This window comes from Nicotiana tabacum, chromosome 21 (assembly GCF_000715075.1).
Source record: "Nicotiana tabacum cultivar K326 chromosome 21, ASM71507v2, whole genome shotgun sequence".
Taxonomy (NCBI): Eukaryota; Viridiplantae; Streptophyta; class Magnoliopsida; order Solanales; family Solanaceae; genus Nicotiana; species Nicotiana tabacum.
The window spans coordinates 32,156,603-32,178,406 of record NC_134100.1 but is presented as its reverse complement, the minus strand read 5'-3'; the positions used below and the strand labels follow the sequence as shown (position 1 = coordinate 32,178,406).

General features: G+C 35.9%; 2 protein-coding genes across 4 annotated transcripts; one reads left to right on the top strand and one right to left on the bottom strand.

The window, feature by feature from the left end:
- The first annotated feature begins 2,095 nt into the window (after window positions 1-2,095).
- LOC107825518 (red chlorophyll catabolite reductase, chloroplastic-like) lies at window positions 2,096-10,055 on the top strand. Its single transcript, NM_001326152.1, is given in 2 exon segments — window positions 2,096-2,432; window positions 9,320-10,055. Coding segments are annotated over 2 exon segments (945 nt in total). The 5' UTR covers window positions 2,096-2,099; the 3' UTR covers window positions 9,932-10,055.
- Window positions 10,056-13,726: 3,671 nt separating this feature from the next.
- On the bottom strand, window positions 13,727-15,304 carry LOC107825520 (uncharacterized). Of its 3 annotated transcripts, none has more exons than XM_016652381.2 (5): window positions 14,645-15,304; window positions 14,458-14,486; window positions 14,217-14,336; window positions 13,912-14,030; window positions 13,727-13,828 (listed from the first exon to the last, which is right to left on the bottom strand). In XM_016652381.2, exons 1-4 carry the CDS (start codon window positions 14,978-14,980, stop codon window positions 13,961-13,963), a joined length of 555 nt encoding a protein of 184 aa, XP_016507867.1. In that variant the 5' UTR covers window positions 14,981-15,304; the 3' UTR covers window positions 13,727-13,828; window positions 13,912-13,960. The 3 variants fall into 3 exon arrangements, with proteins under 3 accessions (XP_016507867.1, XP_016507868.1, XP_016507866.1); XM_016652382.2 differs by having other exon boundaries at window positions 13,727-13,822; XM_016652380.2 differs by having other exon boundaries at window positions 13,727-14,030; window positions 14,645-15,303.
- Between the last annotated feature and the right edge of the window lie 6,500 nt (window positions 15,305-21,804).

Below are 21,804 nucleotides of genomic sequence, written 5' to 3'. Positions count from 1 at the left end.
GCTCTTCTTCTGGAACACATCTCCGGATAACACAATCGGTGAAAATTTTGAAGAGATATGGCTCATCCCAATAGTAGTCCAGGCAATCCCGTTTGAGCTTCTTCCTTTGGTTTGAGGAGACCTCATTCGAAACATTTCCACTCACAAGATAGTTGGCCACATCGGCAAACCATGGTATACTAGTCATAGAAATGGAAAGAAGTTGTTCGTCAGGAAATGAATCATTGATCTCAAGACCATCATGTGGCCTCCCCTCCTCCTCCAATCGGGACAAGTGGTTTGCCACTTGATTTTCTCTACCTTTTCGGTCTTGAATCTCTAGATCAAACTCTTGCAATAGAAGCACCCACCGCATCAACCTTGCCTTAGAGTATTTCTTGCTCATCAAATAACAAAGTGCCGCATGATCGGTGTGAACAATCACCTTTGTACCCATTAGGTACGGGCAGAACTTCTCCATAGCAAAGACAATGGCTAGGAGTTCTTTCTCGGTTACTGTATAGTTGACTTGAGCCTCGTTCATGATCTTGCTAGCATAGTAGACCAGATGAAAGATCTTATTAATTCGTTGCCCCAATACCGCACCAACTGCCACATTACTTGCATCTAGGGCTGGCAAGTGGGCCGGTCCCGGACCTAAACGGGCTAAGTGGGCCGGTCCCAAAATAAACTGGACAAACAGTCCCGGACTAAACGGGCTTTTTGTAGAGACCGGGACCGGGACCGTTTAGTCCCGGGCTAAACGGTCCCGGCCCGCGGGTTAAACGGGCTAAGTGGACCCAACATATTTTTTAAAAATAAATAAAATTAAATAGATATTAGAGACAAAAGGATGCTAAAAAAAATATCTAAGACAATGCTTTGTAAATTTTATTATAGAATTATGACCTAAATTTTAATATTCAATATTTAATATCGAATATATATAGTATATAAGATGTATATATAGTATAGTATATATATTAAATGTATATATAATATATAATATATATACATATATAAGATTTATATATAGTATATATATATATAAAAACTATATTCGATAAGCTATATATACATCTTATATACTATATATAAGATGTATTAGTATATAGGATGTATATATATTAAATGTATAAAAAGTTTGGGGTTAAAACAAAGTTGGGGGGGTTAAATGACTTTTTTATAAATAGCCAACGGCTATTTTTGACAGGCCAACGGTCCGGGTCCCTGGCGGGCTAAATGGTCCCGGACTTGGCAGGCCCAAATCATAGGACCGGCTCAGGCCCACTAAAACCGGGCCAAACGGTCCTGGCCCGTTTAGCCCGTTTGGCCCGCGGTCCCGGGCCTGGACCGGCCCACTTGCCACCCTTACTTGCATCACACATGAGCTCAAATGGTAAGCTCCAATTTGGCGCGGTGATAATAGGAGTGGTAGTCAAGAATATTTGGATAGATTGTATTATTTGTCATCGTTTCATGATGTCATGCACCAATAATATGAAGAATAAACTTGCAATATTCTAAAGAAAAAGTAAGGTACAAGATAGAATTATTATATAAAAAGGTAGAGTAAAAGATAAAATAAGATTGTTTAATAATAAGGAGGGGCAAGATGAGAAAAAAGAATAAAGGAATGACGCAACCACATCAAATTAGTCGTTCCATAGAGTCATATTTTTCATACTATGTAACGTCGAATTTAACGATACGATACAATGAAATTTAAGGAAAAATTAAAATAAATATTACTCTCTCCGGTCCACTTTAATTGATTTGACTGTTTTCATACATATTAAGAAATTCACCTTTAGAATTAATTAACAATAAAATTAACTATATTAATCTTAATTTATTTATTAGAAATATAACAAACACTTATTGGTTCTTTACTCCAAGTCCAACTTAAAAGAAAAATAATTTTTTTATATTTAAAATAAATAAATATTATGAACAATAAAAAAATTAATTAAAATAAACCGATAAAAATATATTTAAAGTAACAATAAGTACCCTCCAAACAAGTTGCAAGTGGATGGGAGTTGAGACGGAACAAAAGTCCCACACGTCACGTTCCTCATTTTTATTTGAAGAAAAGAAAAAGCAGTGAACAATTTGCTATGGCTATTTCAATATCCTCTGCCCAATTATTCGCTTCAATTCAGCCATTGCTCCCTTCTTCTTCTCGCTCTGTTTTCCTCAGAAAAAGTTTATCTTGTTCATCCTCAAAATACATGGAACAGCAGAATGAAAACAAGTCGAAATTGAAGGAATTTCCTTACGTGTCGGTCCCACATAGGGAGTTGATGGTTGAACTTATATCGACTGTGGAGAATCGGCTTGGAACAGCTCTTCTGCCTTGTACTCTGCCTACTAACGTGCAGTACTTTGAGAATTCGACTGCTACTGCTCATGCTTCTCTCTATGTCAGATCTGGCCACTCCTCTTCCCAGGTACCCCTCATTTAACCTCCACTACTTATATGTGAATACTACTTTATTGAAGAGCACAGTTTATATTGCGGTGTTTGGCTGAGTACAGAGTTTAAGGCCAAAATAACTTAGAATTTATGGTTTTAGACATGTCAAGTGATATATGCGGAGCCAGAATTTGAAGCTTATAACTCGAGGATTCTAGTCCTTTTAAGTTATTGAGTTTTAAATTAATAATTTGAATGTATTCAATGGATTTTCTAACACAAGTATATGGTTTGGCCCAAAGCTATTAAGTTCGGCCGAACCCTTAACCTAAACTCTAACTTAGCCCTTGTGCCAGGATAATTTTTTATGGCTATAATAGGATGTCATGAAGGATCAAATGCACAGTTTAAAATTAAAGAATTTCCAAATATAAAAAAGTGACATTCATTTTTAAACAGAAAGGAAAGAATGCTATGTGTTTGACTCAAAATATATTGAAACCTTTTTGAACAAATCAATCAAAGAAAATGAAGGGTAAATCCTAGTTAAGGATAATTAACTCTAGATCCGAGATGAATAATATGAATAGAAAAACATAGCCGAGTATAAATGTTGACAGTGATTATGACCAGATTTAATAGCATAAAGAAAGATGCATTAAGTAACATTAAGTGGCAATAAAATGTAAATAAAGGAAAAGATTCACTCAATCTTGAGTGGGACGGATCTTCTTTTATTTGATAAAGATGAATGATAGACAAATACAAGAACCTTAGGACCCTTGTTGGATCTGATGAAGGTCTGGGATCATAGATCCTCCTATCTCTTTAGAGAGATGTGTTTACATATATTCTAGAGAGAGGGAGAAGGAAAGAGCCCGAGAGCCCCCTTGGGAAGTCCTCCCTTCCTATATATAAGGGGTATTCCTAGAAAAACCCTAAAAGAAAAGGTACAATTAGAGGGAGTATTTAGTAGAATATTCCTTTTGAGGATTCCACAGCAGACTAGTTGTTTCATCACTGCCCACCTCGTCTTGTCCGACCTTGGCCTGTCCGACCTCGGCCTTATTGATGATTGTCCGACCTCGGCTTGTCCGACCTTAGCCTGTCCGACCTTAGTTTTATTGATGATTGTCCGACCTCGGCCTTACGTCTCCGTGTGCTGAATTTCTCTGATCTAATTTTGACCCATACAGTTAGTCCTTCCGTTTATCGAGGTCGTCTCTTGGTTGAGCTCGGTGAGCGGACTTCATTAATCACAATTCGAGAAATTCGGATGGAGAGGTTGACTAGTATGGATTGTGGCTGAGGGTGCCGATGCCGAGGGAGAATTTCTTGGAGAGGTGGTGAAGAGGGTGGTGATAGTGACGCCGAGTGAAAAGATAGCTGTCTGTTTTGACTATTGATCCAGGCCGTATGTAATCCGCAACTATTTGCGCAGTGACTTTGTATAAAGAAGAATTTTTTGTTGTTATTCGCCTTGTACTTTTTTGTGTTTTTGCTTTTCGCGACTTTGGTGCAAGGTAGATTCCCGTGTGGCGAGTCCCGGTCTTTCTTTCCCTTTATATTTTCTGACGGTACTTGGTCTTAGGAAAATTTCGAATTCTCTTTGGCGATGGCTCGTAGCCCCGAGGGTGCGTTTTCGAACTTTTATCGAAATATCATCCCGTCGTTGTCCGATCAAGGTCGGACTCTTCTTTTTGGCGAAGGCCCATGGCCTTAGAGGGTATTATTTCGATCTTATCGAAATATTGACCCGTCACCGTTCGATCGAGGTTGAACCCTTCTTTTTAGCGAAGGCCTTTGGCCTTAAAGGGTGTTATTTCGAGCTTGTCGAAATGTTAACCCATCGTGGTTCGAACGAGGCCGAAGGTTGATTCGGACGAGGCTGAAAGTTTATTTGGTCGAGGCCGAAGGTTGATTCGGACGAGGCCGAAGGTCGATTCGGACGAGGCCGAATGTTGTTTCGGTCGAGGCCGAATTCTTCTTTTTGGCGATGGCCCTTGGCCGTAGGGGTCGACCTATTCTTTTTTGGCGACGGCCCTTGGTCGTAAGGGTCGAGCCCCTCTTTTTTGACGATGGCTCTTGGCCGCAAGGCCGATTCGGACGAGGCCGAATGTTGTTTCGGACGAGGCCGAATGTTGGTTCGGACGAGGCCGAATATTGTTTCGGTCAAGGCCAAATTCTTCCTTTTGGCGATGGCCCTAGGCCGTAGGGTCAACCTATTCTTTTTTGGCGACGGCCTTTGGCCGTAAGGGTCGAGCCCCTCTTTTTTGGCGATGGCTCTTGGCCGTAAGGTCGATTCGGACGAGGCCGAATGTTGTTTCGGACGAGGCCGAATGTTGGTTCGGACGAGGCCGAATTCTTCTTTTGGCGATGGCCCTTGGCCGTAGGGGTCGACCTATTCTTTTTTGGAAACGGCCCTTGGCCGTAAGGGTCGAGCCCTTATTTTTTGGCGATGGCTCTTGGCCGCAAGGTCAACCGGACGAGACCGAATGTTGTTTCGGACGAGGCCGAATTCTTCCTTTTGGTGATGGCCCTTGGTCGTAGGGGTCGACCTATTCTTTTTTGGCGACGGCCCTTGGCCGTAACGGTCGAGCCCCTCTTTTTTGGCGATGGCTCTTGGTCGTAAGGTCGATTCGGACGAGGCCGAAAGTTGGTTCGGAAGAGGCCGAATGTTTGTTCGGACGAGGCCGAATTCTTCTTTTTGGCGATGGCCCTTGGCCGTAGGGGTCGACCTATTCTTTTTTGGCGGCGTCCCTTGGCCTTAAAGGGTGTTATTTCGAACTTGTCGAAATGTTAACCCGTCGTCATTTGGTCAATGCCGAACTCTTCTTTTTGGCGAAGGCCCTTGGCCTTAAAGGGTGTTATTTCGAACTTATCGAAATGTTAACCCGTCGTCGTTTGGTCGATGTCGAACTCCTTTTTGGCGAAGGCCCTTGGGTGTTATTTCGAACTTATTGAAATGTTAACCCGTCGTCGTTTGGTCGATGTCGAACTCTTCTTTTTGGCGATGGCCCTTGGCCGTAGGGGTCGACCTATTCTTTTTTGGCGACGACCCTTGGCCTTAAAGGGTGTTATTTCGAACTTATCAAAATGTTAACCCGTCATCGTTTGGTCGATGTCGAACTCTTCTTTTTGGCGAAGGCCCTTGGCCTTAAAGGGTGTTATTTCGAACTTATCGAAATGTTAACCCGTCATTGTTTGGTCGATGTCGAACACTTCTTTTTGGCGAAGGCCCTTGGCCTTAAAGGGTGTTCCCTGGGGGAGTCCCAATTTGCTTAATTTTGCTAGCATTGGAGAATATGACGTATTTCCTGGGGAGTCCCAGTTTGCTTAATTTTGCTGGCATTGGAGAATATGATGTATTTCTTGGGGGAGTCCTAGTTTGCTTAATTTTGCTTGCATTTGAGAATATGATGTATTTCCTGGGGAGTCCCAGTTTGCTTAATTTTGCTTGCATGGGAGAATATGATGTATTTCCTGGGGGAGTCCCAGTTTGCTTCTGCTTCTATTCCACTTAGAGAAATAGTCAGTTAAAACAAAATAAAAGCGTCCGTTACCTCGATTTGATCGGTCGACTAGTGGATAGGAGTGACCATATTCCCTTCTCCGGTTATGCTTTCAGTGGCCGCTACCAATTTTGGCGTGGCTGTCCGTTTTAGTAAAGTTTTTTTTTTGTTGTACAGATAGCATATTATGATATTTCAAACATAAAGTTAAGATTGCTCCATCTGCCCTCTTTTTCCACTTCGACGTTCTATGGGCTGTCATTTTCTTGAGTTCGTTTTGTGCAATTGCAGCCCTTCCATCTTTGTAACTTGGAAGTTTTTTAACTTCTATGTCTAAGCTCTTTTTATTTAAGACAATTGAACTCGTAAGTCCTTGAAGTCACTTATCTGTTTTCTACAGTTGAAATATATAATCAAATTTATCCAATGATAAGAAACGCCTTTGATTTGGCATTTAAAGAACACGGAAGTTGTACGAATATTCTCTTATACGGATAGTATATTAAAAATTTGAAGCTGCAGAAGCGAAAGAGAGTTTAAGAAAGCTATTTCGTCTTTCCATGTTATGCTAGATAGCCGTACTAGGAAATATCTACCATGAACAGAACGTGGAACTGGAATTGAATTCCAGATCTAGAGGAAACTAAAATTCTAACTAGAAAATCCCCACAGATGGCGCCAAATTGTTTGACTCTAAAGATATTGAAACCTTTTTGAACAAATCAATCAAAGAAAATAAAGGGTAAATCCTAGTTAAGGATAATTAACTCTAGATCCGAGATGAATAATATGAATAGAAAAACATAGCCGAGTATAAATGTTGACAGTGATTATGGCCAGATTTAATAGCATAAAGAAAGATGCATTAAGTAACATTAAGTGGCAATAAAATGTAAATAAAGGAAAAGATTCACTCAATCTTGAGTGGGACGGATCTTCTTTTATTTGATAAAGATGAATGATAGACAAATACAAGAACCTTAGGACCCTTGTTGGATCTGATGAAGGTCTGGGATCATAGATCCTCCTATCTCTTTAGAGAGATGTGTTTACATATATTCTAGAGAGAGGGAAAAGGAAAGAGCCCGAGAGCCCCCTTGGGAAGTCCTCCCTTCCTATTTATAAGGGGTATTCCTAGAAAAACCCTAAAAGAAAAGGTACAATTAGAGGGAGTATTCAGTAGAATATTCCTTTTGAGGATTCCACAGCAGACTAGTTTCATCACTGCCCGACCTCGGCTTGTCCAACCTTGGCCTGTCCTACCTCGGCCTTATTGATGATTGTCCGACCTCGGCTTGTCCGGCCTTGGCTTTATTGATGATTGTCCGACCTCGGCCTTACGTCTCCGCTTGCCGAATTTCTCTGATCTAATTTTGACCCATTCACTATGTAAAATGGAAGAGATGGAATATTGCATTTTTTTTTTTGGCAACTAAAGTTTGTGCTTTATTTTCACTGTTCCTTGAGCCGAGGGTCTGCCGGAAACAGCCTCTCTGTCTTTACAAGTTGAGGGTAAGGTCTGCGTAGTGTTTGTGGGATTACACTGGATTTGTTGTAGTTGTTGGTAACTAAAATTTGTATTAATCACCAAGTGAGCTTTTTACAAGGGATGATGAATATTACATTCACTATTCTTTTTGTAGAGACTAAGTGTGGATTTTGGTATTAATTTAACTATACTTATAAATGTTGTTGGAGGATATCTTGGAAGGACAATAAGCAAATTCAACTTGAACAGCATCCACGGAATTGGTCCTTTCCTTTTTGGAGGATGTTGGGACTTGAGACTTTATTGAATAAATTGTTCTTCTCAGCATTTCCCTTGATCATGATGTTGCTTCCAATAGAATGCAGCACGGCTCCTATGTGAGAACCAATCCTCCTCTCCTTCACTGTTAAATTTACATGGTGAAGATAACAAAGAGAAAAGAGAATCTTCTGGACCTCTTTGCTTTATTATATTTTCCACATGATGTTGTGCATTTGAGATTTATTACAATAATGATTGATAAATCCGAACTCTAATCATCTAACTTTAGTTGGTTTGGCTTGATTAAGAGGATTTAAAACCATGCCAAATTGTGCTTACGTAAGTGTGAGCTTTCTTATTCATTATGCTAATTTAATTTCAGCCATTTAGGAGTAAGAACACAAATTGAAAAGCCAAGTGCAAGTTTAAGAAGAGCAGCAAATGTAATTTTGTTATCTCCATGCCTTTATCTATATACGAGGATCATATTGAACATAAGTAGGGATTTTGTCTCCATTTGAACTTGGGATTGGTTATTCCTCTACAAAGTTACATAAGGTGTTCGTTGAATTTTGCAGCGTTCCTCTGTGATTATGGTGAATTCAAGCAATTTTCTGCTTACCACTAAATAGGAACAGTTTAAGGTTCAACTTGTATTGGAGATGCCCCTATGTGTGCAGATGAAAAAAGACCCTTCTAGCTCTAAAATTTGTACTACGATGGGTTATTAGTACCCTCAAAATTGATATAATCAATACGGTTATACTTGGTGCGGACACTATCCTGGCTGGACTTCGTTTCAGAATTATCCAATTGCATAGTTTGTAGTCTTCAGTGCTGGTGTAGAGTTGCTTTTACTTGATATATTCTTATTGAAGTATACATCAGGAGTGCAAGAGCAAGGTGGAAAATGTAAACAGGAAGTCTTATAGAGCATCGAGTTAGTTCCACTTAAGGCTTAAGGAAGTAACTTTGACCACAATCTGATCTTCCTGTACTTATTCATTCCTGAATTTTGATCTGGTGTCTACTCATAAGTTCTTATTCCGTCATTTATCAGCTTAATCAATAGTTTCATTGACTGCTCTACAGTTCTTCGTTAGGTCTTGTTTCTCTTTGTGATTTGATATTCTATTTCTAACACGTGTTTTATATAAGATACTTTTGGGAACATGCAGTAAATGATTTCAACTTTTACACAAGTTGAAAAATCGTCTAATAAAGCAGTTCTTGTCATTCTAGCATCCGATGTTTATTAAAAGCTTTCGCTTCATCGCTTGATGTGTTTATTAAAAGCTATTGCTTCGTCGCTTGAAGCGATTCGAAGCGGGGGGGTTATTGCTTCAGTCAAGAAATGCGCTTCAGGGGAGTGTGGGGTTTAAAAAAGTGAAGGCAATATGATCCAAACAAGAAACAATAGGTTCTTGGGAATCTCAACTTTGACGAGTAGATTAATATAGGCCTTATTGTATATGAGATGATGAAATTAGTTATTATAATTGCATATTCTTAAAGCCTTAAATTCATATACGTTTGGAATTTTTCAAATTGTGCGCTTCGCTTCTTGCTTTTTCCTTCAAGCTCCATGAATCTTGTTGCTTTTTACTAGCATCAGGAATACATGCGAAGTCAACATTTTGCCTTTCTAATGTGTGACAGGTTGATTTCATACTGGGTAGTTGGGTTCACTGCAACTTGCCCACAGGTGGAGCCTTGAACATTACAAGCCTCTCCGCCTATTTGAGACCTTCAACTGATGCACCAAACTTCTTAATCGAAGTCATCCGCAGCAGTCCAACATCTCTCATCCTCATTCTTGATCTACCTCCACGAAAGGACCTCGTCCAACATCCTGATTACCTTAAAACCTTTTACGAGGAAACACAATTAGACGAACAGAGACAACTTCTCGAGAAGCTACCTGAGGTGAAGCCTTACTTCTCTTCATCTCTATATATCCGAGCTGTTGTCTCTCCGTCAGCTATCTTGGTTTCCATAGAAACCGAAGCTTCTCAGGCCGTTCGCATTGATGAGATTATTCAGGACCACATAAGTCCTGTTGCTAAGGTAATGTTGGAGACATGGTTGGATCTGTGTGCTTGTGCTGAGAGAAAATTGACAGAGGATGAAAGTACAGCTTTGGCAAAGAGGGATAAAATAATTAAGAATAAGACAATTGAGATAGATCTTGAATCAAGCTTCCCTAGGCTTTTTGGTCAAGAAGTAGCAAACAAGGTTTTAGTAGTACTAAGGGAAATCTACAATGCTTGAATCTCTTACTTATGCAGCTGTTGATTAATACAGAAAGGTGATTATTGTATGTAATCTTGTTAATTCTTCAAATATCAGAAAAGGCAAATTGAAAGTAATTATAAAAGTTGCATTCTTCTGCTCCTCCCTAGATTGTTTTTCATGCTGTATATTGATGCTCTCCCAAGTACAAGAACTGTGCTGGTTTACTTTGACACTTCCTCTAGCTAGACTACTATTCCAGCGAGTGTCTGTTACCTCCCATCAACATAATTGACGTGCAATTTTGTCCACTAAGGTTTAAACAGATGGGAAAAGTACCTAGGGATATTTCTATCTATTGTTTCAAGATGGGTTTTCCCAAGGTCTCTATGACATTTTTTTGGTGCAAATGTAGTATTTGGTTAAAATATGTGGGCTAAAGCTCAACTGGTGATGGGACACTTGTTCCATGTATAGCCCAAAATGTTGTTGCAACTTTGCCAGTTCCAGAAATGCTTATTGGTCAACACAGTCCTACTGCCTTTGTTTCTTAGATGGTGATTTATTTCCTGTTATGTGAGGGTAAACTTAATAAATTCAAGGAGATTAGTGATTTTATTGTTGCATAGCATAGAAAAGATGAATTCCCAAAAGGAATACCTGCTTCAGTTTCAAAGCATACACATTTTTTAGTTCGGATTAAATAGGAAAGTTGTGACAGTTAAATTATTTGGAGAATCCAACTAATTAATGAGATACTCCAGTTGATAGCAGGGCCAAAAATGAACACCAGAAGGAGCAGCATTTCATTCCCATTTTTGGTATGAATAATAGTACTCATAATAAATATAGCTGAAGCTTTTTTAATAACTGAATTAAGGGGCACATCTCCAGAGAGGTTCATTAATAACGAGTCTCAGGCTTTAATCCAGTCTGATAATTAATACACCTATTTAGGAATACCTAAGGTATTGAAAATTCATTCTCAGCTACTCAAAGTAGAAGTAGGACAGTACCCTAAACAAGAAAGGTCTAGCAATATTCACCAGATCCAAGAAGAATGCTAGCGTAGTAAATGATGGCAACCACTATTGGCATTGAATTATTTAAAATATTTTTTTTCCCATTAACAATTTTTGCTAAATATAGCAGGTTATTTATTACTCCCTTTGTCAATTTTTGTTTGTTCACAATAAGTGTCCAATTTACTTTTAGCACGCCCATTAAAAAATACTAAATTCTATACAAAGATATCTACTATGGCTAAACTACTCTTAATTAAACATTTAACGTGAGGAGTAAGAAAACTTTTTAGGAATATGTACATAGGGATTATTTTGTAAAAACAAATTGAATTCTTTCTTGATTACATAATTGGACACTTTTTTTGAACCAAAATAAAAAGGCAAATTGGACATTTATTGTGAATCGGAGCGGGTAGTATACTAAAAAAATGTACTATCACTTTTACAGGTCCAGTTTGAAAAACCAAGAAATACTTTATATCTGTACTTATTTTACTCTTATACTAATAATTTTCAATAAATTGCACAACATATTATAATTATAGGTAATATAATAAAATTATTATTTTATTAATTGCTTCTTAAAACATGAACAAGCAAATTGCACGGAGGAAATACAATTTTAGAATATCAAAAATTTACCTCATGTTGTAGTTCATCTTAACTTCATGACTACAAAAGTTGAGCTCTTTTATATTAGACGGCAAAAAGCAGGGGCGGCCCGACAAATTTTGTGGCCTAAAGCCAAACTTTATAAGTGGCCTTAATTTTTTAATTTTTTTTATTATTTATTTGAAGTCTATTTTTGTTAGTTTTTCTTAGATACAAAATTATTAATAATTGTCTTATAATCAATAACTCCTAATAAGTATTTCTCAATTGACAATATAGTTAATCCATTCAATCTTTCTTGTGACATTGTTATTCTTAGGTAAAAAAAATTCAATTTTAATTTTGAAAACTTCTTTCCGTTGAAGCAACGGTAACATGAGTTATGGACATTATTCCATAAGTAATTTAGACGTTTAGAAAAAAAATAAATCTTTTTATTTGATTAAGTATATCAATTAAACTTTTTTCTTCTAATTGTACTATTTTTCTTAATACTTTTAGTTCAGAAAATATATCTAAACCATCAATATCTAATTGATTATTATGCTTTAAGGAATATTCAAGATTAACGCAATATTTTTTAAAATTTTCAACATCTAGCGATCTTAGTTTCTACTGTCAAATAGAAAACTAAAAATATTTTCATATGCTTCGAATTGTTCAAAATCTATTTTGAAGTGAAAATAGTCTTGTCTATTATGTATAAAAGTAATCAACTCTAAAGAGCACTTCGAAAGATTTTGAGATTTCATTATCAACATTCGCATCAAATTGTTACTTCTTATATATCGCATGTTTCTTACGTAATTCAGGTTCGATATTCCTTTTCAAGTGCAATTTCCTTGGTAGAAATCATAGCAGTTGCAAATTCTTCTTCTTTGTATTTGTTAAAGAAAGAAATCAAACTTGTTCACTTTACAAAACTCTTTTTTAAACTTATACATAGTCTATTAGGTGTAACAAAAAATAAGGCCCCCACAAATATACATAGCGATTGATTTACTTGCTTTATGGAAGGACCGCCCATGGCCAAAAGTCTATTAAATACAATAACAACGGCCCAGGAAAATCTCATTAGTGATGTCTAGGAGGATAGTGGGTACGCAGATCTTACCCCTATCCGAAGGAGTAGAGAGATTGTTTCCGAAAGCAGCTCTATGCCTTTTCGGGGTGATTAATCCCAAGAATTTAACGAAACAGTTATTAATGCTGTTATATTGCTTTCCTTTATTGGGATCCCAACTCACAGATTACAGAGATTAATCTTTAGTAGTATGATCTCTCAGCTAGCTAATCTTGACTTTTCAACTACGTAATTCCTATTTATTCGATAAATTAAATAAGTTGTCATCATTACTAAGCTAATCACATCCGGCGCATCATGCCAAAGAGAAAAAAGAAAACATCGTTTCATGCTTCTAAATACACAATGACACACCCAGAAAAGTTAAAAGAATAAAATAAAATAACTGTAATTAGTGTAATTTTCAGAGTCTATATACTAATTTTACAATTCTTGCACTACACCTCATTCATATGTCCTTAGTCCTATCCAATTGGGCAAGAAAACTGCATCGCCAATTGGCTTTCGTACATAAAACAACTACATTGTATAAGTACATATTTTACTTTGTGATGAAAATGTGGTAATAATAATTCCCAATTGAGCAAGTACATCTTTTACTTTGTGATGAAAATGAGTATAGGTGAAGGGACCAGAAAACTCATATCCACATGGGGGCGTCCCGTTCTTTGAATAGGTGTCGTAACTTATACGGCAAGCTCTGTTGGCGCTGTTTCTACATATTGTTTATTTGTTGCTGTCACTCTCACTTTCACTTCCATCTCATATGGTATCTCTTCTACTGCTTGGAGAACTTAGTGGCTTCTAGTCCTATATATTACTCCGTCCGGTCTATAATAAATGACCATTTTACCTTTGGCATTAAGAAAATACAAACTCCTAAAGAAAAAAAAATGTATTTACTAAATTAAACTTAATTAATTGTTATCTTGACACATTAAAATATGTAAATAAGTGCAAATTTTGAAAAAAATAAAATTAATTCCTTCTTGATTATGTAAATGGACACTTATTTTGGACAAAAATAAAAAGATAAAATAGTCACTGGATCAGAGTTAGAGGATTAAGTATCGCTTCATTTAAATAAATATAATTTTATGGCGGAGAAAATTAGTAAATTAATACTAATATATATGAATTGAAGACGAAGAAAGCTGGATGCGAGCTGCCTACATTGTTAATCCATATTAATTGTTCATCTCCAAAATCCTAGTCCTCAATTAAAAAAGACAAAAGAATAATTATTAGTATTTAGGAAAGAAAAGCATGAACACCTAAACAAGGTATTGGTGTAGTACCAGCAAAAATAAATAAAGAAGCAGCAACTGATACTGTTGTGGTCAGTCTTCAACTTCCTATTCGAACCCATTCGTAGCGACCTTCCAATGGCTCCTCCTTCTCAAAGTCGAAGTTGTACCTTTACCAATTACACACATTCATTATGATCTTCATAATTACGTAATTAAAAAAAAAATTGAATAGTTTGAATTTTTTTTTTCTTTTGTCAATTTGGAAAAATATTGTTGAAAGTTAACAAAAGCCAGAGGAAAAAACATAAAAGGAAACAAAAACAAAAGGCCAGAAAAGAGAGAGGGAAATGTACTTTTCTCTAAATCGTTTAAATATAGCTTTCTGGCGAACTGCAAAAAAATCTTCAATCTCTTTTTCAGACGGCATTTTCTCCGGCGTTCGTTCACGCTCGCTTGATAATTTCGCCTCTTTACTGCAAAAAGTACGTTTTAAATTAAATACCGGTAATCGTATAAATGTTGAAATAAATTACAGTATTTTTTTTTTTTGAATTTTGAATTGGAAAAAACAAATTTAATAATAACACTATTTACCTTTCTGCAGACGCTACCACATTGTTCTCCTGCATTACAGAAGATTCAAAATTCAAGTTTCACATATATTCAACATATCCTGATTTTAAATGCAAAATACACTTATATATACTATATATATTCACACATATATATCCATATAGGAGAAAATTGAATTCTAAGTAAGTTATACTCAGAAGCGTCGTACATTCAGATCTAGGGATTTCGCGTTGCTCTTTGTTACCTCCGTTGATCCATTCCTTGAACAACAAGACGCTAAATCGTGATCTAAGTTAGAATCATCATCATTCTCCTTTAAATTGACCGAACCCGACGGAGAAACCAAATTTCCGGCCGGCGTATCTCCGACTCCGGTGTGACTTCGGCAGCGAAGTAGAGCAGGAGATATGAGCTTCACATCTCCATCACTTGATATCTTCCTTTTTTTCGTCGTCGTAGTCGGCACGTCCAAATCTACATCATCTGACACCTCCATAATTGGCACCTTTCCAATTCCCTTGCACTTCCTCAAATACCTTCCCATCAATTCTTCTCACTTATATACCATATATAGATGTAGGCTTTATTCAATAACAATAGCCTAGATTCTATATATGCGAATTAGCTAAATATTAAATTTCGAACTCAATTATTAGTATTTGAGCTCGCTGACCCTCCTCGATCGTACACAAAAATAATGAAATATCTTTATCTTCAATTCTATAACAGAAGCTCTGAACAAGAATTTCAGAAATTTCCTTTCCCTTAAATTAAAGTACTCACTGAGCAGACCTTCTTTTGCAGAGAAGAGAGATAGAGAAACAGAAAAAGAGGGTGAGGATGAGAGCAAATTTCGTCGGATTGTGGTTCTTATTATTGGCTGATGAGTAGTGCTGTCATTTCTGTGGTCCTGAGTTTTTAACAGCCGTTAAATGAGATCGGGAATCGTTTAGTTGAGTAACGGAATTTCTGACGTCGCCGTCAGCTAATCCTGTGGGGGTAGAGAAGAGGGGACTAGGTAAAAGCTTAAAACAAAGCGAGCAACTGTTTTCGTCGTTTTGGTGGAAAGTTTGTTAAGAGAATGTGAAAATTACAAAGAAGTTAAAACAGATAGAGCTTAAGTTGTGTGGCATGATTGTGTAATAAAGTATGTCATAATTATGTTTACGTAAATTATTAGTAGTATTAAAAATAATATTTAATAATTAACCTTAGTAATATGAAAAGTCTTTAAGAGAGGGATGATGGAGCTGTTGATTTTTGGATGTTAAAATGTTTAAGAAGGGTCATTTTCGTACAATGAAAATAGACGGTTATCAAATTAATTAGGTCATGTAGAAGAAAGGTTCACGTCTACCGGAATCAACTAAGATGCCTCACTTAGGTATATTGCTACATTTCTACTTCTCACCTATCATAATAATAAACAATTCATCTTGCCGTAATTTTCTCTTTTAAATTCTCGATCGCTCCATTCTTGTAGGGATAGAGAATTTGTCGTGGTTAACTATTCTTACGTAGGTTCTGCTGAAGTGGGACAATGTCATTAACTTATACTTATGTCCCATTTGTCAATACAATTTTTTTTCCTTTTTTTCGATTTTTTTTTTTGAAAAAAATGTGTTGAGTTTTTCAAAACCAAATTTTTTCAGAATTTTTTTCCCACCGCAATATTTTTTCAAGGAAAATGTATGTCCAAACAAAAATTTAAAATTAAAATATTATTTTTCAACTTAACTCTAAATACTTCTCCTCTTTTTTCTTTCTTTCAAAAATAACAGCTTTTATGTCCAAACACCTACTTAGTAGTCAATGATAAATTGTTTGGAATGTTATTTTAATTAATTATTAGAGTTAAATAGAACTAAATACCACAAAACACATATTAAATCGTTAGTTAAAATTCAATTAATTTAAAGCCAGTAAATAATCGGAGGAAACATAAAAAAAAAGGAATAGGATCGAGAAGTTAGATTCCCCCAAAATTAAAAGCCGGTAAAACATAGACAAAAATTTCAAAAAAAAAAAGGAAAAGGAGAAGAATTGGATAATGTATATCTATTCTCAAAAGAAAAGAATTAGTCTTATTACAACTCATCCTTTGAACTCATGAAACGTACATTAACTATGCTTGTTTTCTTGTGCGGATTAATAAATTAGTAATCCACACGTTTCTTTCTGCTCATAAAATAATAAAACTTTCCCCATCTAAGAATTACTTATTAAATTGTTCATACGAGGAATGTACAATATATGCTTAGTTTTTTTAAAAAAATCCTTGTGTTTCAACTAAATAACATTAAAGGGTTAAGGAAATAAATCAAGTAATTTCATTTAGTGACATGAATAATTCGTAGAAATTAACTTACCATCACAGCGGCAGAATTCTTCCTATATATATGTACCTCTCCTTTAATTTCCTGCAATAAAAAGAGTAACATGTTGAAATTAGAAAGTGTAGAAGATTAAAACATATTTTAATTTAATATATGATCTTTGTATTCAGATTGAGATATAATTACCTGAAGACTGAGATATAAGTACAACTAAATCTGTTTAAAAGCAACAGAGATTAGTACTAATGCCCTGAAAAAGATGAAACCAATAACCTCTTAAACACAAGAGGGGTTTGACTCTATTTATAAATACTACAGAATCTATAGTTAAATTACTTATCCGTGCAATTATTCGTTTAGACAATGACTAATACCGCAAGTCTAACCGTGCAATAATTACAATAACTGTGTAATATTGATAGATTCCCTTTTGAAATTCCTTTAATATCTTTCAGATTATCAGATTTATTAGGTACTATATTCTTTCAAGGAAAGTTATATTTAATAGTTGTTGGCAACTAATTAAATTGTCGGTTGTCAGAGTTAGCTAACCACCAAATGTACGAAAATATCTCCAAGTAAGGAAGTAATGAAGTTAACTGCTTTAATCTAAATTTTGAACTAACATATGTATTTTTATAGATTTTAATTTTCATATATTATAAGTGTAAACTAAATTTTTACACTACCAAGTCATCTAAAAAATAATTACAAATGATCTCACATAAAAGGTATTGGAAAAAAAATATATACTTAAAAGATACTATATATTATCTGCTACAACTAGGGAGGTGCATTTGGATCGGATATTTAAAATCCGAACCGATCCACTCAATTTCGAATTTCAAATATTTGGATTGGATTTCGGATTATCTTTATTAAAATTTCAGATATCCCGGATTGGATTCGGATTGGTATATTAATTTTAACCCAATCCGAAATCTGAAATTATTAGGGCATGCATAAATACTAAACTTTAATTTCGGATAGTCAGTATTTCCTTTACATCTTCCTCCAAGTTATTACCTTTACAATGCTACATTTTGCTACATTGGCATCATAGATCTCTCATAATTGCAGAAACATGAATTTTTCTTGCTATATTGCCTCTTCTACAAAGAAAATATAAGTATGAGTTTTGCAACTTAGAGGCATAACAACTCGAACCTCTAGAGAAATATTTTCTTAGAGATGCAATACTGATAAAAGGGATGAAAAGCAACAAGATATTTGTATTAGCACATAATACAAAAGAAGCAGATAAGGTAGATGCATTAGCCGATTAGATTAGCAATAGCCTTAATAATACGTATGATCTGATCCGAAAATCGGACATATTTATCCGATCCAAACTTTAAAATCTGATTCGATATTAATTCGGATCGGATTCGAATTGCATTTTGTAGAATTTGAAATTTGAAATGTGCTAAATCTAATCCGACCTGATCCATGAACAGCCCTAGCTACACCTATACATAAGTTAAATTCATAGTGTGTGTGTATATGTGTGTGTGTGAAGGGGGAAGGGGGCGAGCGCAAAACACAACAAGGATTTGATGCTCGCTAGCCAAAGATAGTATATTTTAATTACTATCTCCTACAAAAACTAGATTTAAATAATGTTAAGTGATTTTTGGGTTAAATGCTATTCTGTCACGACCCACAATTTTAACCTCAGATCGCGATGGCGCTTAACATTTCACTTTCTAGGAAAGTCAATGTTAGCTATATTTATTAGCTAGTTTTTAACAATTTCAATCACATTATAACAATAACAACTATATAATCTGAAATAATGTGATAGGCTACTGAACGACGTAATCCAAATATAACCTAGAAACTGGAGTCACGAATACATGAGCATCTAGAATACTATAGATAATAGTCTGAATAAAATATAACTATTCTAATCAAAATAAACAGTAATGGTGACATAGAAGGGGACTTCAGGGCTGCGAATGCCGTGCAACTATATCTCAAGTCTCCGCCAGAAGCTAGATCCGGGGAACCTCACTGAATGATGTCGGGACCAACTCCAGTATCTGCACAAGAAGTGCATAGTATAGTATGAGTATAACCGACCTTATGTACTGTATAAGTGTCGAGCCTAACCTCGATGAAGTAGTGACGAGGCTAAGCGGATCACTTACAATAACATGTACGCAGTAATAATAATAAAACAAAAAAAAATAACAGGAAAAGAAATTGGAAATGGAAGTAAAGCAATTAACTCATGAAAATGAACTCCAACCTCACTATCAGAAAGCCCAGAATAATAAGTTTCATAATCTCATATAAAAATGTCGAGACCAACTCAACAATAACAAGTACAACATACACAATCCATTGCGGCACGCAGCCCGATCCCACCATATCGTCATGTGTTAATGTCAAGTACCACATATACCATCCTTTGCTGCGTAAAATCCGACCCCACTTTACCATTTATCAATATTATAATCTATCCTTATTCTACTATTTCAATTCATTATCTTTCAATTTTCGTTGTGGCGTGCAACTCGCTCCCCAAGTATTTTTAATCAACTATAGCAATTCAACAATCAAAATTTGCAAGAATTTCTACGTCAAAAGAGTAAATGTATGAGGCAATGTAGAATCACATAATAATCAAAGAATCTCTAACAACTCGAATGACTCAACCTTACCAACTCATCGATATCTATCAATTATAAACCAGTGAAACCACATCACATATAGAAGACATCAAATACTACAAAACTATGAGGCAAGAAGGACATATGACAATTTAGATATACAAGTAAAGCAATTAGCAAATAAGCATGAAATCATGGAAGGAATGGAGAGTTTAATACAAGAATAGCAAAATGACAAATAACAATTTTGGCAAAGAAATCGATAAAGCAAGTAGCAATTAAGGTATGAAATAAGATATATAATAAAGTAACAAAAACATGGAAGCAAGTATCATAGTGGCGCATATACACTCTTCACCGCACATATACGCCTTTCCCACATAATTCACATAATATGTAGTTCAGGTTCCTAATTCCCTTAAATCAAGGTTAGACCCAACACTGTCCTCACTCTGTAACTCAAGCAATCAATCAACCACGACCTTGTCTTTTGAACAAGCCTCCAAACTAATACTATCTAGCAAATTATTGACCAAATGATACAAAATAAGCTTTAGAAATTACCCACAAATGAAAGAGGTTCAATTTTGATCATTTTTTAAAAGTCAACCTCGGGCTCGTTTGGTCAAAACCCGAATTTGGACAAAAATCCGATTACTCATTCACCTCGAGCCCAATAATGTGATTTGTTTCGAAATCCGGCCTCAATTCGAGATCTAAATCGCAATTTAACAAAAACCCTCAACTCTACCCAAATCCCTAATTTCTACCATGGAAATCAAATATTTGAAGTTGAAATCTCATGAAATGTAATGGGTAATTGAAAAGAAATAGATTAAAGTCACTTACCAATGAACTTGGGAAGAAAAGTCTCTTGGAAAATCGTCTCTATAGTGTTTAGGGTTGAGAAATGGTGTAAAATGAGCTAACTCCAGTTTTTTCCCTCTTTTACCCAGCTGCAGGTGTCGTAATTGCGAAGTCATGTTCGCAATTGTGAACACCGCAAAGGTGAGACAAGGGTCGCAAATGTGAACCGTGTCACAGTGGCCCCAGATGTCACAATTGCAACATTTAGCTCGCAAATGCGAACTCCCAATATTTTCGCAAATGCGGACCTTTCCTTTGCAAATACGAAGATAACTCAAGCACACACTGAGTGGCAAATTCGATCTCTGATAGTTCGCAATTGCGAATATCTTCCTCGCAAATGCGAGGTTCCCAGTAAAATCCTATGGTAGCAAATGCAAACATTTATTCGTAAAAGCGAGGCTCGCAATTACGAGCCAATGCGAGATCTGCAGCAGAAAACCAGCAACAGAAGTGCACCAACTATTCCAACCTCAACCATGCTCATCCGAAACACGCCTAAAACTCACCCGAGTCCCTCGGGCTCCAAACCAATCATGTACCCAATTATAATAACATCATACAAACTTGCTCACGTGATTAAAACACCAAAATCACACCTAGAATAACGAATTGGACATCAAAATGCATGAAAATTCAAGAACTTCCAAATTCACAATCGAACATCCAAATCATCTCCGTTTTGCACTAAATTTTGCAGACAAGTCTTATATGAAAAAAACGAACCTATACCAAGTCCAGAACTGAAATCCCATATGGTTAAACTTCGGAATTCTTTTAAACCTTCAAATTACTAGTTTCCAACAAATCACGTTAAATCAAGTTAGGGACTTCTGGATTTAATTTAGGGTATACGCCCAAGTCCTGAATTATGATATGGACCCAGCAGGATCGTCAAAATACTGATCCGGGTCCATTCACATAAATTGTTGATCGTAGCAACTTAAATTATTTTTAAGGCAAAAAGTCACACTTTCTTCAAATTTTCACATAAAGACTTCCCGAAATAAGACGCAGACCGCGCACACAAATCGAGAAATGCTAAACGGAGCTAATCGAAGTCTTGAAACATAAAAATGGATTTAGATAATTCAAATAATTTCTGGGTTAATGCTATTTAGGATGTTCAACACTTTGATTTGGGATGATTATGAACTGCAATTAACTAACTAAAATTAAAGAAATTAATAATTGATCAAAGAGAACTAGAAAGTATAGAAATTTATTATTATTAATTATAATATAAAGAATAAGGGTTTTGACATGATAGGTGCAAGACTGCTATCTTAGATTTGACACTATTAAATTTCACTCTTAAAGTTCTATTGATTCTCACAAATTCAATAGGTGATTATCTTATACTTCCGATTTAGATTCCTCTCTCGAATAAACATAAATCTTTCAAATAAATTAATGTGAAGAGCAGTGAAACTCGCAAGAAGTTCGTTGGTAGGAATGGTCTAAGAGAAACTTCTCGTGAATACTTTTCAATCTTAATTTAAACGGCAACTCAAAAATCTCTCTCGATTACTTCAAAGAATTACCAAAAT

Excerpts from the sequence above, each read along its gene's own strand:
- LOC107825520 (XM_016652381.2), bottom strand. The coding sequence starts at position 14,980 with ATGGGAAGGTATTTGAGGAAGTGCAAGGGAATTGGAAAGGTGCCAATT. Across the intron at positions 14,487-14,644 it reads CGAAATCCCTAGATCTGAAT|GAGAACAATGTGGTAGCGTC; the intron begins GTACGACGCTTC and ends TCTGTAATGCAG. Across the intron at positions 14,031-14,216 it reads TTTAAACGATTTAGAGAAAA|GTACAACTTCGACTTTGAGA; the intron begins GTACATTTCCCT and ends TAATTGGTAAAG.